The sequence below is a fragment of the Arvicola amphibius genome, chromosome X (assembly GCF_903992535.2).
Source record: "Arvicola amphibius chromosome X, mArvAmp1.2, whole genome shotgun sequence".
NCBI classification, from domain to species: domain Eukaryota; kingdom Metazoa; phylum Chordata; class Mammalia; order Rodentia; family Cricetidae; genus Arvicola; species Arvicola amphibius.
The window spans coordinates 90591287-90612337 of NC_052065.1; the positions used below are offsets into that span (position 1 = coordinate 90591287).

Consider the following 21051-nt stretch of genomic DNA (forward strand, 5'->3'; position numbering starts at 1 on the left):
TATACCTCTGGCTGGCCTTGAACTTCTTAGCCTCTGACTCTAGCTTCCAAGTGCTGGGACTACAGACACTGTGACATACCAAGTTTTGTTTTGTTTTGTAGTTTTAGTTTTTACACTTATTTATTTATTCGTGAGTATGGGGGAGGCAGGGCAGCGAACACAGGAGTACCTAGATGTCACTTTGAGTGTGTATAGGTCTTAGGACACCTTTAGGGTGTCGGTTCCCTCCTTTCACCATGGGTGCAGGATGGAAAGCACCTTTACCCACTGATTTTCTCGAGATTTTGGAGACAAGGTTTTACTTTACAGTCCAGGCTTGCCAGGAATTCATAGTTCTGCAGTCTCTGAGATTACAAACTTGTGTACCATTATGCCCCCACGTTTGTTGTTTATCTTATCTTTTCTATTATTCATTTTTATTTGTGTGTATGAGTGTTTTGCCAACATGCATGGATATGCACAATTTGTGTGTGCCTGGTGTTCAGAAGGCAGGTGTTAGATGCCCTGAAACTAGAGTTAGAGATGCTTATGGACCATGTGGATGCTGAAGACTGAATACATGTCCTCTGCAAAGGCAATAAATACTTTTTTGGGGGGGTTTTTCGAGACAGGGTTTCTCTGCAGCTTTTTTTAGAGCCTGTCCTGGACCTAGCTCTTGTAGACCAGGCTGGCCTCAAACTCAGAGATCCTCCTGCCTCTGCCTCCCGAGTGCTGGGATTAATGGTGTGCGCCACCACCGCCCGGCGGCAATAAATACTTTTAACTGCTGAGCGTTCTCTCCAAATTCTGGAGAAAACTACTGACTTTTACCATTGTATAGTGAAAACAGACCTAAACAGTATGTAAATTACTGGGTCTGATTGTATTACCACAGCACTTATGCAAACCAAGCATTATTTTATTTTATTTTTGAGATGGCCTACAGCACATGCTGGCATGGAACCTCTGTTCTTCTTCCCCTAGCCTCCTGAGTCCTAGGCTTAAGAGTGTATACCACCAAATCTGGCTGGCTGGCTGGCTTTCTTGCTTTCTTGCTTGCTTTCTTTCTTTCTTTCTTTCTTTCATTCTTTCTTTCTTTCTCTCTCTCTCCTTTCCTCTCTCTCTCTCTCTCTCTCTCTCTCTCTCTCTCTCTCTCTCTCTCTCTCTCTCTCTCTGTGCGAGCGCACTCACATGTGCATGTTTTGCTAGAGATTGAAATTGAACTTTGCTCATGCTCAGCAACAACTATACACAGATAAATATTTAGCGCTTATTTTTTATTTTGAGACAGGGTCTGATTTAGTTGCTTAGATTTGTCTTCACCTCACTCTATAACCCAAGCAGGCTGTCTTTCTGCCCTAGACTCTCAACAAACTGAGATTATAAGTCTGCATCACCAGCCCTGGCTGTACTGATAGTTTTTACAGCACACTTTACTCTTTTTTTCAAACTATTGTGATTAATGGCGATTTATTATTTTTTTAATTTTTAGAACAGTCTTTTTATTTTACATAACAATTCCTGTTCCCCCTCCGTCCCCTCTCCCTTCTCTCTCTCCCACTCCTCTCACCCTCCCCCAACCCACCTTCCATCCACTCCTGAGAGAGGGTAAAGCATCCCATGGGGGAGTCAACAAAATCTATCACATCAAGTTGAGGCAGGACCAAGGCCCCTCTCCCTAACCCTGTATCTAGGCTGAGCAAGGTGTCCCCTCCATAGGGAATGGACTCCAAAAAGCCAGTTTCTTGCACTAGGGATAAATCCTGATGCCCATGTGCAGTGGTCCCACACCAAACCACCCTACTGGTTCCCCCACATTCAGAGGGCCTAGTTCGGTCCTTACAGGTTCCCCTAGCTGTCCAGCCCCAGGATCCATGAGCTCCCACTAACTCAGTTTCCTGTGGGGTATATCCTCTAGGTCTTGACCCCTTTGCTCATATTATTGCTCCTCTGTCTCTTGAACTGGACTTTGGGAGCTTGGTCCAGTGCTTAGCTATGGATCTCTGTATCTGCTTCCATCAGTCACTGGGTGAAGGTTCTATGACGACAATTTTAGTCCTAAAGTATTTGAGGCTGAAGATTTGCCTTAGTAGGTAGGAGCAGGAGAACAGTGAGGTCTCATGCTTGCGAAGACTTGAGATCACAGCATCCACATTAAATAAAAGGCTTGGTACTGTGGTGTTTGAGACAGGAGTAAGAGACCCTCCCTGTCTTAAAGGAGTAAGGCAGAGTGATAGAGCTGGATCCCCACAATATGTACACACACATTATTAACTGTATTATTAACAATATTAACTGGTTAATATCATTGATGAATGTTGTCCTGCCAGTATGACAATTTTCCTGCATAGTTCTTGTTGCCTCAAGTTTTATTCATTCTGATAATGATGGTTACCATTTTGTTGGAAGTTAGGGTAATACTTATGAATGTGAGTAGTCTACTCACACCTCAAAGGTTCTTTTTTTGATGTGCATGTGCATTTGTGTTGATACAATTGCATATGTGCACATGTGTGTTTGGAGGCCAGAGGACAACATGGGACTTCATTCTTTAAGCGCCATCCACCATTTTATTTTTGAAACAGTATCTCTCACTGGCTTGCTGCTTGCTAGTTGCCCAGCAAAACAGATGGATCACTCTGCTTCTGTCTCTACCGTGCTGAGATATATTACCGTGCATGTTTTTTTTTTTTAAATGGGGGTATTTCTGGGCATCAAACACAAGTGCTCATGTTTGTAAGACAAGCAATTTTCTGAGTGAGCTATCTTTCCAGCCCCTCAAACGTATTTTAGAATACAGATTCCTGAGTCCCACCCTAAGTTTCTGATTCATTAGGCTTGCAGTAGAGTCCTATGAGTTTGTGTTTCTATCAAGGTCCCTGGTATACGTATCCAGCAGAAACCACACTTTTAACATCACTAAACCAATATATCTTTTTTCCAGTCTTTAATTTCAGTTTTGTTTCATGTTTGTTATCCTTTTCTAAGAAGGATACTGCTAAGAGTCATATATGTGAGGGCATATGTGAATGGGTGAGAAAGTATGCGTGCCTAAGTGTGGGGTCTGGAGGTCAGATATTATTACATACCAATACGAGTATGAGTATTTTGATTACACATGTATCTGTGTAAAACATGATTGTCTGGTGCCTACAGAGGCCAGAAGAAGGTGAGAGAACCCCTGGAATTCAAGTTACAAATGGTTGGGTGGTACCTGTGGGTGGTGGGACTTGAACCTCTGTCCTCTGAAAAATCAACCAGTGCTTTTAACTGATGAGACATCTCTCCAGCCCCAAGAATCTGTTTTCTATTAAGCTAAAGTGATTCATACTAATGTAAAATAATCTCACTTTCTCACTGCAATTTTTGCGTCGTGTGTGTGTGTGTGTGTGTGTGTGTGTGTGTGTGTGTGATGTTGGGAGCTGAATCTAGGACCTGCCTTATAGATTCTAGGAAGGTGCTGTACTACTGAGCTGAATTCCCAGTCATTCCAAATGTTGATTTTTTTTCTTTTTGTCAGAACTGAGGATTGAATTCATGGCTTCATACGTACTAGGACAGTGCTCTGCAAACCAAGCTATAGTCCCCAGTCCTGATTTTTTTTTTTTTTTGGAAAAAAAATAGTCATTTTTCAAAAGAATGTTGTTTGTAGTAATATATTTAGGTTTATTATTAAATTGATTTGTGATTGCTTCATTTCTAAGTGTATAGTGTAAACATCAGCTAATCAGTATAACCCACATAAACAAAAGCTTTTCCAGGTATTTAATATCTTATTGACCAGGCATGGTGACTCAAGCCTTTCATCCAAGCCCTCAGGAGGCAGAGGCAATGGATCTCTGAGCTTGAGATCAGCCTGGTCTACATAACAGGTTCCAGGCCATCCAGGGCTATATAAGTACATATAATAACTCCCCCTAAGAAAAGACATTTATTAATTTTTAAGAATGTTAACATGTCTTGAGACTCAAAATTTTGAGAATAAGCATTTCATTGTTTATTGTCTAAATTTTGCATTGAATATCTAAGTTCTTTCATCCATTTTTGATAATGAAGCGTATGTATTGCAATGAATTTACATGGATAGCTCATTATCTACAATTTGCCTGTAATTATGTTTTAGATTTGAGAATATCTATGTTCTATAAAGTTTTTAAGTTAAAAACACAATTTTGAAAGGTTGTCAACTGGCCAAGTGAGGTCTAAACATAGCTAACTGAATTCATTTTAGTTTGTAAATAAAGGAGATGCATTTGCCGTACTCAAGGATGCTCCACATTCACTGTAGATAATTCAAAGCTTTCCTGTAATTTGACTATATTGGAAAGGAAATTGCTTAATTATATCATATCAACTATTAGGGCCTCTGAGTCTGTGCTAGTAATATATTTTGAGAATTTGGAAGTAAAACTATCTACAGTGCCTTAATATACTGCAAATTTGGCTTTCATGAGTTATAGAAATACTTAAAATATAACATTTAAACTTAATAAAATTCAATTATAAGTATTACTTCCTTGAGAAAATAATGACTAGCAAATACTAGCAAATAGAAATGGAAATGGAGTATATTCTGACAAATATGTTAGATATGTATAATACATAGAGGTTGTGATACAAATTTCTGTTTGAAAATTGTGTGGGCTATGAAAACAAAATGTAGAGACAATTGGAGATGGTACCCCTTTAATGCTAGAAGACTAAAATCTGATTTAAAAGTTAATCCTTAAAGATGATGAAGAACTTTTAAACAGACACAGTGGTTAAAATGCTTCAAAATAAATTATATGGTGTATGGGAAAATAATAAGTGCTATCTGGGGAAACAGTGTGGGTGGGCAATACATGTGGGTGGGTTTCAGTAGCGTAGTTAGGGACATCGCTGAGACAGTGCCTTGAGCACAATCTGGAGAGAGGAGGGAGGATGTCACTTACATATCTAGGAGGAAGGCATTACAGAAACGGAAGAGCAGGTGAGAAACCAGAGCCATATATGGGATGTTCAGAGAAGCTGGACCGTGTACACATGAAGCGGAAGTGAGGACAATACAGAATGTGTCAGCAACAGTTCTCTAATCTGCTCGGAGTGGTGGTGCATGCCTGTAATCTAGCACCTGCTTCAATGAGGCAGGAGGATCATGAGTTCCAGTTCATCCTAGACAGTACTTTAAAAATCACCTCTGCACATGTGCAGGTGTGTGTGCGTGTGTGTGTGTGTGTGTGTGTGTGTGTGTGTGTCCATGCATGCACATACTTTGTATGGAAATGTAGGCTTATAGGCTTACATGGACCGTGGCACGTGTGTGGATTCCTTGCCTTCCATTTTGTCATCCCTAGGAAGACTGTCCATCTCTTATGAGACAATGCCTCTTGTTGGCTTTTAGCTCACTAATAGGCAGATTGGCTGGCAAGTGAGTCTCAGGAATCCACTTTCCTCCACGTTACAAATGTATGCCTGGCATTTTCACATGGAATTTTAGTGATTGAGCTCAGTTCCTTGCACTTGTAAGGCAAGCCTTTCACCAATGGAACCAACGCATTTCCAGTGCCACAACTTTTGACTTTTGTAAGATAAATAAGTATATTGATTAAAGGAAAAATTGATTGGAGGAAAATATCTAGAGATGATTTTAGATCCAAGATTTGCATAATGTAATGGAATTGTTAGGTGTGGTAGAATGCAAATTAGAAGAAATACTGTTTTATTTTATGTAAGTGTTTATCTAATTCTATATGATAAGTCTTATAACATTTTAGTTGTTCTTTGTACGGAATTTATATGGAAGAACTATATAGATAGGCTCTGATTTAAATTTTTAAAAAGACCTAGCTTGCAAGAAGGAGTTGCATTAGATATTGTCTGACTACCATTTTTTAACCTTAAAATGGATCTTTGAAACTATGATGATGCAATAAATACAATTTTTATCTTTTTATATTCTAGACATCAAAATAATCTCTCTTGCTCATCTTGAAATGACCTGGAGTAACAGAAAGGATTTTCCTGCCTTGCTTGTGAGGATCCTGCATAAATCAAAACTGCGATACTATGGGAAACCTAATAGAAGGATGATTGAGCCATATCAGGTACACATACAGCTTAAATAACATATCTTAATTTAAATTTTAGATTATAACATGCACACTTCTCTATTGGCAAAATATATTCCTTTAAATAATATTTCACAGGTTGAAATTAATAACTTTAAGTGCACTCAGAGTTTTCACTAACTCCAAGTATTTTTTCCTTTTCTTCTTCTCTCATATGTGACATCTTGAGCACAGTTTCCTCTTGCTCCACTCTTTTCAGTCTCGCTACACTCACACCTCCTCTGCTTCCCCTCAAAAGAAAAAAGAGCAGGCCTCCGGGAATATCAACTGAACACGGCCTAACAAGTTACAATAAGACTGGGCACAACCCCTCATATCAAGACTGGAAGAGGCAACCCAGTAGGAGGAAAAGGCTCCCAGGAGCAGGCAAAAGAGTCACAGACAACTCCACTTTCACTGTTAGGAGTCCCACAAGAGCATCCAGCTACATAACCATAACGTTTGCAGAGGCCTAGCTCAGACACATGAAGGCTGTGGGATTACTGCTTCTGTCTCTGTGAGCCCCCATGAGCCCTGGTGAGTTGATTCTTTGGGCCATGTTCTCATAGTGTCCTGGATCCCTCTGGCTCCTACAGTCCTTCCTCCCCCGCCTTCTGCATGGTTCCCCTAGCTCTCTCTATTGTTTGGCTGTGGGTCTCTGCATCTGTTTCCATCAGTTGCTAGATCACGCCTCTCTGATGTCAATCGGACTAGGCACCTATCTATGAATATAGCAGACTATCATTAGGAATCGCTTCATTGAAATTCTTTTAGGAACCAGAGGGTGGAAAGCCAAAATATTTTTTTCTGTGATTTTTTTTTAATTTAGAAAGCACAGAGAAGAAAAAGAAAACATCTTCAAGAAGAAATTGTCCGGGGATTTTTTTCCTTTAAATTTTAAATTTCTAAAGCACTAAAATGTAAGCTTACATTTTTTCCATTAAAAATTCTTTGAAATTTGGCATATAGAGATTAGTCAAAAAATTTTAAAGGAAAACAATTTAGTAAGGGGGAAAAATCCCTGAACCATTTCTTCTTGAAGATGTTTTCTTTTTCTTGCCTTCCATTTTCTTCTCAATACAATTAGTTGGCCTTTTCTTCAGCTCAATGTTTGCTAGGAACTCTCTTTTTCTTTCTTTTTATAGTTGTTTTTTGTTTGCTTGTTTGTTTTTTTTGTTTTTTGAGATAGGGTTTCTCTGCATAACCCTGGCTGTTCTGAAAGTCACTCTGTAGACAGGCTGGCCTTGAACTCACAGAGGTCCGCCTGTCCCTGCCTCCTGAGTACTGGGATTAAAGGCCTGCGCCACCACGTGCAGCTTGCTAGTAACTTTCTAATTGTCAGTCCACTCCTACACTTTTCTACTAACCTTGCTCTGTGTTTTCTAGATTCATATATCTATTTTCTTGATATTTATACTCCGCTTTAAAAAAAAACCTTAATATTACACCATAGTTCCTCATGCATCATGAGCTAGTTTATGTGTTTTATTAACTGTGATTTGTAAAAGTCATGTATACTTGTTGAAGGGAATTAAGAGAAAATATAGAAAGATATATTAAGAGAATAATATTATAGAAGATTGTACCACTGAGAATATCCACTGCTAAAATGATGAATATTATCCCCTCTCTGGGTTGTATATATGCCATACATAAAATTTTATATTTAAATCTCATATACACATCACATATCCATTGTGTATCACACACATATGTATATGTGTTAGATTGTATGCAACTATGTATGTCATATAGCTTTGTGTGCAGATAAACTGGTTTTTAGTCTCAGCTGTATCAGATTTTTATGGCATTGGTTGTCTTCTTAATGCTTCAGTTTTCTGATCAGCAAAATGGAGGTGCTGATTGTATATATCTTATAGAGCTGATATGAGGATACAATTTCTTAATACTGGTAAATGATGGAACTGTTTTAGGATCATACCAAGTCCTCCATTTTAGCTATTATTAGAGCTAGTGTCTGACTTAGCTTTTTATCCTCCTCAGTGACTAACATATCTGGAGGATAATACGGACTTGATACATATCTATTTAATCACTGAGAGAATGAATTGCTGAAATTTGTCATTGGTAAGAAAAAGGATCTTAGAATAAAATATCATTTGAAAATAAATTTAAAAAGCTAGAGAAAACTTGGGATACTATTCTTTAGATGTAACCAGTGTTGTCCATCTTCATAGTTTAAAACAGAGAACATATTTCATGCTGCAAAATATTTATTCAACCATTCCCAGATTAAACAATACCGATTCTGGCATTAGTATTGCCTTCTGTCAAATAGTATAACAGAAATAATTCCCATGCAATTTATAAAAAACCCTAAGGTACCAGTGTGAGTGAATTAATGTCATCAGAGCATTGATGGGATTATGTCTACTCAGTGGTCTGTCTGAAGTGCTATAGGATAAAGGAATAAACAGCAAGGTCCTGCAGTCATGCAAACGATGAGGAATGCTATGAAGATCCCCACAGTTTGAGACGTATCTAATCCCCTCGGTAACTGTATTGTGTGGTTACTCTGTGCCTGGCACTGGGTTAAGCATTATGGGAAAAGTCATCAAAACTAAGATTTGCTCTGTGCCTTTGAAGGTTGTTTTCACACAGTAAGTCAGTACTATACTGCTGACTTCCAGTATCTTGCGGCAGCTTCGCCTTTTCACTTAGCTATCTTAGCTGAGTTCACAACTGAATCATTACGAATAAAAAAAATAAACTTTAAGTGTTATTTTTCTATCAGCATAAATTTTCACCGATAATACCTCATGCGTCACCCATATAGATAAAAATTGCAAATGTACATATGCTTTCGCTCTTTTCCTAGACCTATTTGGAAGTCGCTGACAGTACTGGCATGGTGTCAGTGATTATGTGGAATACTCTGTGTCCAGAATGGTATAAAAGTTTGAAAGTGGGCTTGATTCTTCTGCTTCAAGATTACTCTGTGAAGAATAGCTACCCATTCAGAATCCAGCCTGACCCTGTGGATCCACAGATGAAACTAATTTCTACAATGGGTTAAGTATTCACTTAGTTGTTCTATCATGGCTATCTTGCTTATATGAATTTGCAGAGTGTCATATCAGGTAAAAGTCTGTCAAAATTACTGAAGCTGTTAGAAACAGACAAGTTTAAATTCCTTTATAAAAATTCAAGCAGTTCCTAAATTAATACACAGATTAATTTATTAGTGCACTTATTAAGAAAGATTATCTGAGGCATTTATTGTTGACCAAAGAATGAGCTCCATTTAGGGTATGCTTCAATTTGGTTTTGTTCATTTTGGGTGTGTAATATTTAGTTAATCGCCTGAATACCTTTTATAGTTACTATTAAGTACTATGCTGAAAGGAATTTTATTAAGTTAAACATGTTTTTATTATTGTGTATGTGTGTGTATTGTGAGACTCTATGTGGGGGTGATGTGTGTGGGGGTGGGGGTGTGCTCTGTGGCAAGCCCTTGTTTAAAAAAAAGGAAAAAATCATTCTATTGCACAATCACAGTGCAATTATAAAAATCAAGAAACAAATTCAATACATTATTATTATGTAACCTTTCATTAATCAAATGTTGATAATTCTTATAATCCTGAAAGGACTTTTATTTTATTTTTTTTTTTTGTTTTTTTTGGTTTTTCGAGACAGGGTTTCTCTGCAGCTTTTTTAGAGCCTGTCCTGGAACTAGCTCTTGTAGACCAGGCTGGCCTCGAACTCACAGAGATCCGCCTGCCTCTGCCTCCCGAGTGCTGGGATTAAAGGCGTGCGCCACCACCGCCCGGCTAGGACTTTTATTTTTTAAAACAAGGTCTAACTCTAAAATCCAGTCTCTTCATGGAAATTCCTGGCATGAAACATATCAGTAGAACTGCTTCAGCTCCCCACGAGCTGGGATCACATGTGTGTGCCACAAAACCCAGCGGAGATATTTCCCTAATTAGTATTGTAATCAAAGTTTTGATAACCAGTTTCCCCAAATATCTTAGAGGTATTCATTTAGTAAATTTTGTAATTATTAGATATGCTTGTAATTTTGGAAATTTAGTCTTTCCCCCCAATTTTGCATAACCTCAATCAGATTTTAGGTATCATTGATAACTTACAATATTTTTTCTGAACTTGTATTTCTGTGTTTTCTCCATTTCTCAACTAATTCATTAAGCTGATTCAGAAAACGGTAGCAGATGTTATTAGTTACCTTTAAAGTATTGATTTATTTGAGACAAACACATGATTCTTTATTAAAATCTTAACCATTTGCAGACTTAGTTTAACTCTTGCTAGGAACAAAATTATTACCTAGTTTACACATTTAGTCCTTCACATCACTAAACAGTTACCGTAGAAAAAAATGAAAAACTACATTTTTTAACCATAATGACTGTCAGTTTATTTTCTGAGGCATTTTGTTTTAAAACAAAACACTAGCACAAATAGCAAACTAAAAATCGATATAGTTGGACAATGCAAGCAATTGGACAGCTTATAGTTTTACACGGTGTATACTTTAGTGACTGGATCATAAAAGGTTTAGATACGTTGGGCATTACTTATGAAAATACAACAAAAGTTTGCCAGAAGAAGCTGTTAATACTTGACAACATACACGATTGTCCCTAGGAAATGATAAATTATATTCCATAAACTGACATCGAAGTGACTGACTGTTTTAGTAAGGAATGGGCATTCGTAGTCAATAGCAGATATGATAAACGTCTTTATTTATGACAATACTAGATTAACAAATTCTCTTGAGACCTAGTCCAGAGTTCCTTGTACTAGATTATAGTTTTAATAGACTAGAGCTGTTTTTAAATTAAAATATTTTTGAGAATTTTATACTTGACTACCGTACCTATCTCTCACTCTCCTTCCTCCAGGTCCTCCTGTATCCTCCTCTCTACTTCATGACCCTTATCCAGTTATTACTGACATATACACATATACATAATAAGTACACATATGTACTTAACAATTATAGGCCATGTGTGTTTCCATTTACTGTTGCTTGTATGTATATATGTTTAGAGCTGACCAGTTAAGATGAGATGATCTGCCAGAGAGCTGCAGAAAACTGATTTTCTCTCTCAGCAGTCATATACTGCTTTTAGTTCTTTAATTAGAGGTAGCATCTTATGAAATGCACCCCATCTATGTTAGCATGTCAGCTGGTGTTTGTAGAGGCATTTCACTTGTATTTGAATAAATAAAACTTACCTGAAGATCAGAGAGTAAACAGCCCCGCTAGTCAGCCTTACAGACCAGGCAGTGATAACACACACCTTTAATCCCAGTAGCCACAATAGCTTGCCATAGAAACCGGACAGTGCATGACTTTAATCCCAGCCCTAGAAAGGATTATAAAATGGGAGGAGACAGCTGACACAGTGTCATTCTGAGATTCCTGGAGGCAGGATCACCATTTTCAGACTGAGGTAGTGGTAAGAGCCAGTGGCTGGCTGCTTTACTTTGCTTTTCTGGTCTTCAGGTTGAACCCCAATATCTATCTCTGAGTTTTTATTAATCATGCTTCAGGTATTGTCATGCATGCCTCCTTTGGGCAACCATGCTGTTGAGAGCTGATATTTGGAGCTTCTTCGTCGTGTCTAGAAGATACTATTAGCAGTGGGCCTCCTGGTTCTCTGGTTCTTACAATCTGCCTGCCCTCTCTTCGTCACTTCTCGCTGAACTTTAGGTGCATGAGTTGTGTTGTGGATACAATCTATTGGAACTAGGCACCTACGATTCCTTATTATTGTGATCAGTTGTGGATACTGGAATAGTCTTTATCAATTCCAGAAGGAAGGGTGAATGCTACAACTATCTGTAGGTATATGGGTAACTGTTTAGAATGCAGTTAGAAATTACATTGGATTTCCTGGCCAAATCTCAAATGGAGGTTTCCTTGGCCTGGTGTCATTTGGGTTTTGTTTTTTGTTTTTAGTTTGGTGGTGGTGGTGGTGGTCGTCGTCGTCGTCGTTGTCGTGGTGGTGGTAGTGTGTGCGTGTGTGTGTGTGTGTGTGTGTGTGTGTGTGTGTGTGTGTGTGTGTATTTGTGTGTATGTGTGTACAATAATATAGTATACATCTTTCAAGTAAGCTTATAAAATTGTTTCCCTATGACTTCTCCAAACATCTTTTACCTCTCCTTCCTCCCTCACACTCAGTATTACCCTTCCTCTCTCCTCTAGTTTAACAATTAAGTCCCCGGCCTGTTTTCCCATTCCTTCCCGTTCATAGCCCTGTGCCCTACTATCCCTGTCTCCAGAGATCCTTCTCATCCACAGCCCCCACTATCTTCCCTTAGTTTGCTGGCTTCTGTCCTAACTTCTTTTTCTATACTCAAATTTAAGGATTCAGAGCTATGATCCACAAATAAGAGATCAGGAGCAGTTGAAAATATTCCAGAGAACATGGCCCACAATTTCAGCCAGCAGGACTCCTAGGGGCTTACAGAGACTGAAGCAACAATCACAGAGCCTTCATGGGCCTCCGCTAGGTCGTCTGCATGTGTGTTATGGCTGTGTAGCTTCATATTCTTGTGGGATTTCTAACAGTGGGAGTGGCTGGTGTCTCTGACTCTTTTGCCTGTGTTTTGGACCCTTTTCCTCCTACTGGGTTGCTTCATCTAGCCTTGATATGAGGGTTGTGCCCAGTCTTATTGTAGCTTCTTAGGCCATGTTGGTTGGCTATCCCTGGGAGGCCTGCTCTTTTCTGAAGGGAGACAGAGGAGGAGTGGATCTGGAGGAAGAAGGAGTTGGAGGGAGACTGGGAGGAGTGGAGGGAGGGGAAACTGCTGCCAGGATATATTGTGTGAGAGAAGAATAAATTTTAAAAATTAAAAGAAATAAAATTGTGAAGCAAAAGAAGACACGTTGAGTAAGGTAGCCTAGACCTAGAGACTTCTTACATGTCTGTGGGTACCTCTATGGGGATATCTAATGCTAGTGGTTGCTTCTGAGCCTTGATACCACATGAAAACTAGGTCAGTAAATAAGCACCCACTGTAAAAAAAAATTAACCCTGAAACAGAACACAACCATAAGCCCACATTTCATGATAGAAAACTGTTCTTAAAAACATAAGATTTGCCTTCCAATATGTAAATGCACATACATAATTATTTTAAAGTGATAGTGACCTTTGAAGATAATATATTTTAAATATGTCTTTTAGACTTTAAAAACAGTTTTGCTGCTTATTAATGTAGTAGCTGTCTCTATTTCCCATATAATTCTGATTAGTAGTAGACTTTTTATTTTTCTTTCTCTACAGAGATCAGTAAATTCTTGATGCAAAATTCTGGAAAATAAATAATTTAGTCTCAGCTAGCCATAGGGTTTACACTGTAGCCACTCATCTTTGCCTGTGGAAAGAGGAGGCAGCCATAGTTAATGTGCAAACAAATGATTATTACTGTGTTCCTGTAAAATGCTAGTTTATAGAAATGAGCAGCTAACTGCAAGTTACAGTTTGTCTAGGCTGTATATTTACTATTTCTCAGCGCTGGCTGTATATTAGAGTCGGTTAGAGAGCTTTTTTAAAAAAAACACTGGAACCGTCCCCCTACCAGAGATACTGTTTTAATTAATCTGGGGAGACCAAGGCATCTGCATATCTTTAAAACTCCTCAGTTGATTCTAATATTAAGCTGAGTTGAGAACTGTATACCTATGATCTTTAAGAGAACATATCTCACGCTATTTAATGAAGAGAACAAAGGCAGTTATGTCACCGTGCTACAGACAGGTAAATAATGGATGAATAGTCTACCATTAAGGCATTAGTCCAATGGATGACAGATAGGCAAAATAGCAAAAAGCAGTAAAATGAAAAATTTAATGGCTATAGCAAGTAGTGTGGTAGGTAAAAGGAGAGGTTATGGATAGAAATGTAGTTAGTTGAGGAAAGAAATGGCAAGACAGTGGAATAATTAGGAAGAAAGGAGAAAGTGTAAAAAGGGTTAGGAAAATAGCAGGGCAGCTAAGTATTATGAGCAGAATAAATAGGGCGGGTTATATAGTCAGGGAGAGATGATTAGTAAGGGATTAGAGACTGCTGCTACTGTCACTGCCGTTTATGTGTTTTATGTTGTTAGACAAACTATTGTGATTATTTTTCTTGGTTCTTTTGATATTTATGTATAAGATCCAAGTTAAAGAAAAACTATATAATCATTTTAAAAGACGAAGTAAGTTTATAATGATGAAACATCTCTTGTAACACTAAGGATATATTCCCCACTGGTAATATTTAGCTTTATATATTTCTATTCTCTTTCTGCCCTCTTTTTCAAAAGTTATATTCATGAAATAACCAAATAATAGACACTTTTGAGATCTTGAGATGTCTAGACCACATTGCATAATATATAGTAAAATGATTGTTCTGAGTGTTTTCAGTTGAAAGAAGTGTACTTGGTTAAGAATCATAGTATTTCAGAGCTGTAAGAAATCTGTCCCATGTAGTCAAATGTTTATATATAGTATAATTCAGAGTTTCCTATACTACCTTAGAAAAACCCTTACCTGTGTACATAGGAATACATATAATAATATTTGTAACAACTCTTCTACAAATTTCAAAATATGGAGATAATTCAGCTATACAGCAACACAATAAGAGGCATCTAAACTGTACTAGTTTATCATGTCTGGATATTATTTAGTAATGGATATTATTTAGTAATATGGTCACCTAAATAAGAGCTGCATATTGATAACACCAGTTGACATGCCAAGATGGATGGGGACGATCTCTTAGATGAAGACTGTAGGCAAATCATGGCTGCAGAGAAAGGGAAAAGACCCATGATAGGTTTCCGAAGTAAGTGGTCAGCCTTAAACACATATACATATGAGCAGCACAAAATAGATTCAGCAAGTTACACATCACACCATATGCAGACATATATGTGTGTATGTATGTATGCCCACACAAGTATATATGTAGCAATTAAAGAAGAAGAGGTCGGGAATTTAAGAGGGGAGCATGAGAGGAGCTGAAGGAGGAGAATGGGATGGAAACATAGCCCATGAAATTCTCAAAAAAAAACATTTTTCGCAAAGTTTTTTCTTTTTTTTTTCTTTTTTTTTTTTTTTTTTTTTGGTTTTTCGAGACAGGGTTTCTCTGCAGCTTTTTTAGAGCCTGTCCTGGAACTAGCTCTTGTAGACCAGGCTGGCCTCGAACTCACAGAGATCCGCCTGCCTCTGCCTCCCGAGTGCTGGGATTAAAGGCGTGTGCCACCACCGCCCGGCTTTCGCAAAGTTTTTGTGTTTTGAAATGAAATAAGTGAATAAATAATAAAATATTTTTAAAAATAAATTTTTAAAGTACTCCACTCAGCCAGTATGGGATAAATTTTAGCAGTGTTATGTAGCATGGAAAAGGCCGTCCTAGAAGTCTGTGCACAAAATGATTCCATTCCAGTGATGTTCAAAACTAAAACCAAGTATCATTTGGATAAGACCACATATAAAATAAAATATTTTAACATTAAGAAAACACTTATTCACAAAGAAAATATATGGTGCACATTTTTGTGGAGGAAAGACAGTTTTAGAAGCAGGTGGCAGATCATTGATATTGGTCTATACCTTGAGTTTAATGGAGAGGATAAACATGTTCAGTCTAAACTGGATGTGGTGCACACCTTTAGTCCCAGCACTTGGGAGGCAGAAACAGCTGGATCTCTGTGAGTTCGAGGCCAGCTTGGTCTACATAGTGAGTTTCAGAGCAGTCAGGAATGCACAGTGAAACTCTGTCTCAAACAAAAAATAAAAATTGTTCAGTGAATGCTTTTGCTTTGTAATTTATGCATACACATATTCCTTAATATGGGAAATAGTATATTAAAGTAATATATATTTTTTTCAGAAATCTGCCTGAATCTTCGAGAGCCTCCCACTAACATAGTTATCATTCCGGAAAAGCAATTGAAATCAGAATGGAAATTGCCAAAACTAAGTAACCGATTTATTACAAGGTAAAACAGTTCCTCGTAATTGTCTCTTAATCTTTAAAATGTTAGTAGCCAAAATGTAATGAATTATATCTTATTCAAAATCCACGCCAAATTATGCCTTATCAAATTATTCAGATAGGTTACTTTCATAGTATTACTGAAGAATGATTTGTCACTGTTTAAAGATAAAACATCTATCTAAATTTTTGTTTTCAGAGCTGAACTAGACGATATGCCAGAAAAGGGGAATCTGTGATGTAGTTGGTGTGTGTAACTTTTGTGGGAAGGGTGCAACGGACAAAAAAGAAAGGTGAGCCTTTAAATTTGAAAGTGTTAGTGAATGTTTCAGTGTGAAGAGTCTTGTGTCCATATGCATGCAGTGACCTTCATTTATTTTACTCTTCTTTCCACATAGAAAATAGTGAAGACTTTTGGTTATATCGCTGGATCCACATTGCTGATGGGACTTCAAACAACCATTCATAGTGCAGCTGTATTCTACATCTCAGCCAGAAGTCTTTGAAAACATTTACCCAAGTAATCAATCTTTTATTGCTTTATTTTTGGAAACAGCAGCATGAACTTAGAAATAGTAAAATAGGGGCTGGAGCAATGGCTCCGTGGTTAAGATACATACATACAGACAAAATACTCATATACCTAAAAGAATACACACACACACACACACACACACACACACACACACATTTGAGGGAGAGTGATATGACTTAGAGAAGTGGCATGACAATGGGGCAGAAACCAAACGATCTAAAATCATTTCAAATCTTTGCCATGTTGAAGTCTTTAGTAGTCTATATTCATCACTGTTTGGTCTCTTCGGGAGTTGGCTTAGGATTTAAATCACAGTGTACTACTCGCCTTTTCCCAGCCCACCTCCATCTGGTCCTCTTACTTTTCCCAAATAGTGGCCTTCCTACTTTCTTATCTTTTTTAAAGTGTGGGTTCTTCTAGTGACAGAAATCCTGATTCATGCCTTTCTGATCTTGGTTTATTTAGCTTAACATGGTAATCCCTAATTCTTCATCCACTTTCTTGGAAATCACATGACTTCATTCTTTATGACTGGCTAAATTACATATATAGTTTCTTCTACTTATCTATTAATGGGTGCCTAGGCTAATTTTATATATTTTGCCTATCGCAAATGATGCAATAGTAAACATGGGTATTCAGGCATCTCTTTTATATTGCCTTTGATTCCTTCAGATGGCAACCTAGTAGTTTTATGACTGAACCACAGGAAGCTCTGTTTCAGGATTTTGAGGAAACTCGATACTGACTTCCATAGTTTCTGGACGAGTTAATTCTGGCCAGCACTGTTTACAATTTGCTTTTTACTATACACCCTTGCCTAGCATCAACTGTTTTTGATTTCTTGATTGTAGCCACTCTGCCTGGGCTGAGATGGAATCTCAGTGTGCTCTTTAATGGCATTTTCCTGATGGCTAAGAATGTTGAATACTTTCTTGTGCATTTATCAACCATTTGTAGGTATTTTTCTCTCTAAAAAAGAGTCTCTTGTGCATCCCAGCTTATTGTGGTGCAGGACAGTAAGGCCAGGGGCTTCCTGAGTGCTGGAGAAGCCCTCTGTCGACTGATTGCATCCCGCCCCCCATTTGTTCTTTTGAGAAGTGTACATTCAGTTCAGTTCCCCTTTTACTGATCACATTACTTGTTCTTTTGACATGGATTTTTTTTTAGTTCTCCATATATTCTAGATACTAATTTCTCTGTCAAAAAATAGCTAGTTGGCAATATTTTCTTTGATTTTTAAACTATCTTCATTCTGATATTTTCTTTCTTAGCTCTGCAGAAGCTTTGAAATCGACTTCAATCCCCTTTGCCAATTCTGGCTATTATTTGTGAAGCTCTTGGGTCGCCATTCAGAAAGTAATTGCAATGCTCGTACATCTTAACAGTGTTCTTTCTTTAGTAGTTTCGGGACTTATCATTAAGGGCTTTGATCCGTTCTGAGTTTATTTTTAAAGGGCATTGAGGGACTCAGACAGGCCCTATTGTCTGCTGTTTGTTTTCCTCATTCCATCCTGATCACTGTCATATTTTATAGCCTAGGTTGCATGGTGGTCTAAATCCATTCAGGTTCAGCAGATCACCTCATACCACGGCGTTCAGTGAGCTGCTAAACCTTTTACTTCCCTAAGTTCCCTGACAGAGTAGCTGTGAACACAGTCCTTTCCAGCCTGGTAAACTGAGCACCAAAACCCTGCCCCTCACATACATGCCCGACTCTCTCTAATTCTCTTTTCTATGTATTATACCTATAGACACCTGTGGTGGTTTGAAAGAAAATGGCTCCCAAAGTGAGTCCATGTAGACTATTAGGAGGTGTGGCCTTATTGGAGCAAGTATGTCATGATCGGGGAGGACTTTGAGGTTCTTTTTCTTAAACTTGCCTCAGTGTGACAGTCAGTTGACTTCCTGTTGCATTTGAGTCAAGATGTAGGACTCTCAGTTCCAGCACCCCATCTGCCTGCAGGCCACCATGCTCCCCACCATGAATATAATGGCTTGCATGTCTAAAACTGTAAGCCACCCCATTAAATGTTTTCCTTTATAGGAGTTGCTGTGGTCATGGGGTCTCTTTACAGCAATAAAAAAAAAAAAAAAACAAACTAAGACAGGCCTGTCTGAAAAGGATAATGATTTCTCTCACATCATGTGGCCTTTGTTTCAGGTGGGGAAGGATAATTACATTGCTTGGTCTCTGCTTCCACAGCACTGAAACTGATCCTGCTTCCCCCTTGTCTTACAGCTTCCCCATAAGACACTGAGAAGTTCTCATTTCTTGTGTAGAAGTCTTTCCCATTCACACAAAGGCAGAACATTTTCTGATTGTCATAGTCTTGTTACTGGGCTGTTATTTAGGCTCCATCTGCATGCTGAATTGTAGACTTTTCCTCCCTTCGTTTTGGAGGTCAGGCACTCTCTTCCTCTGCACTATCTAATTCTTCCAATGGGCCCCAGTTCTTTGGCTCCCAGGAAAAAAATCCTTAGCACAGATCGAATTTTCTTCTCTTCTCCATGCACCTGCCCACTCTAAGAAATGGAAAACCTCTGGGAGTGGTGGTCTGTGTCTGTGATCTAAGAGAACTTGTGGGGTGTAGGTAGGAGGATCAGCAGTTCAAGGTCATGCCTTGGTTATAGATTGACCCTAAGGCCCAACCTAAGCTACGTACTATATGAAACTTTGTCTCAAACAGACAAACGAAAAATTGCCAACTGTCTTAGTTAGGGTTTCTATTGCTGTGAAGAGACACCATGACCACAGCAACTCTAATAAAGGGAAAATTCTAACTGGGTGGCTTACAGTTCAGAGGTTTAGTCCCTTATCATCGTTGTGGAACATGGTGGTGTGCAGGTAGGCATGGTGCTGAAGAAGAAGCCAAGAGCTAATACATCTTTCTTCGCAGGCAGCAGAAAGTGCTCTGAAACACTGGACAGTATCATGAGCATATATGAGACCTCAAAGCTGCCCCCACAGTGACACATTTCCTCCAACAAGGCCACACCTACTCCAGCAAAGCCACACCTCCTAATAGTACCATTCCATAGGAGCTTATGGGGGCCAGTTACATTCAAACTACCACACCATCTAACACATATACCTCCCTCCCAACTTTTACTGCTAAATCATAATATAACACAGAAGATAACATGCAGTTGTCTTTTTCTCTATGTAATTCCTCCCCTGCTCAGGCAAACTCTTTCTAGGAAGACAGCTGAACTTCAGTGGCATGGTTTATTATTATCCACAACAAAGGCTGCTAAATGCTGCCACAGCCTGCTTGTGATGCCATCCGTGATATTTTGGGGGATTACAATATCTTTCCTATCCCCTCAGTCATTTGGAGGTTATCCCCTGATTGACATTGTAGGTTCCATTCATTACAAGTGCATGCTACTCCTTACGACATGACCACTATAGCATTTCTCCCAGTGACACTCCACCCTTAAATACTCAGTCTCAGTCGCGAGTCCTTTGGCCATTGTGAGGAGCATTCAACTGCCCCTACATGAAGAATCACATCATCCTATACCACATGAGATAAGGTAGCCATACTGGAAAGAAACCACTGACCATGCCACTTTCAGACAGATGAGCTGTCTTAGTCCTAATGATGGGAGCTATTCAACTGATCTTCCCTATTTGGGTGCCAATTGTTCTGTTGGGTTTTCTGCTTTGTTTTGTTTTTCTGAGATGGCGTACACAAATATGTAGTTACCACACAGGAATTGCTCTCTCTTTATGTATTTTCAGAGTGACTGGGATAATTTACATTCCCACCAATAGTGTATTGTTTCTTTTTCCCTATATCCTCACTGACATTTGTTATTTTTCATTCCTTGATGATAGGCATTCAGAATGGGGTTCAGATAGACTCTCAATTTAATGTACATTTTCATGCCTATGTTGAGACTCAGATTCTGTAGCTATACAAATTTGTGCCTTGGTCTTAATTTTATACTGATGCACTATGGGCTTACTTTATGGCAATATAATGTTGTTTTGTTATCATGTCACTAGCACAGTTTAAAATCCGATATTGTAATACCTCCAGCATAACTCTTTTGCTCCAGATTGCTTTGGCCTTTCAGGATCTATCATGCTTCCGTGCAGATTTTGCAATTGTTTTTTCCTAGCTCTGTAAAGAATCTCAAGGGATCATGTTAAATCTGTAGATTGCTCTTAGTAGTATAGACTTTTACACAGTATTAATTCTGCTGATTTTTGTTGTTGTTGTTGTTGTTGTTGTTTTGAGGTGGGGTTTCTCTGTAGCTTTGGGGCCTGTCCTGGAACTAGTTCTTGTAGACCAGGCTGGCTATGAACACACAGAGATCTACCTGTCTCTGTCTCCTGAGTGCTGGGATTAAAGGTGTGCGCCACCACCACCCGGCTCGAAATTGTTTTCTTGGTATAATTATTGGCAGTATGGAAAAGAGAAGGTGTAGGGAGAGTGTCATAAGA

The 21051-nt window shown here is 38.5% G+C and overlaps 1 protein-coding gene across 1 annotated transcript in view; it reads left to right on the top strand.

Moving 5' to 3' along the window:
* The window catches only part of Radx (RPA1 related single stranded DNA binding protein, X-linked), a 78531-nt gene that overhangs the window by 3357 nt on the left and 54123 nt on the right, over positions 1 to 21051 (top strand). The window contains 8 exon segments of the mRNA XM_038317327.1: positions 5923 to 6065; positions 8908 to 9100; positions 15956 to 16064; positions 16260 to 16284; positions 16286 to 16312; positions 16314 to 16353; positions 16459 to 16512; positions 16515 to 16580. Coding sequence (XP_038173255.1) covers positions 5923 to 6065; positions 8908 to 9100; positions 15956 to 16064; positions 16260 to 16284; positions 16286 to 16312; positions 16314 to 16353; positions 16459 to 16512; positions 16515 to 16580 — 657 coding nt within the window.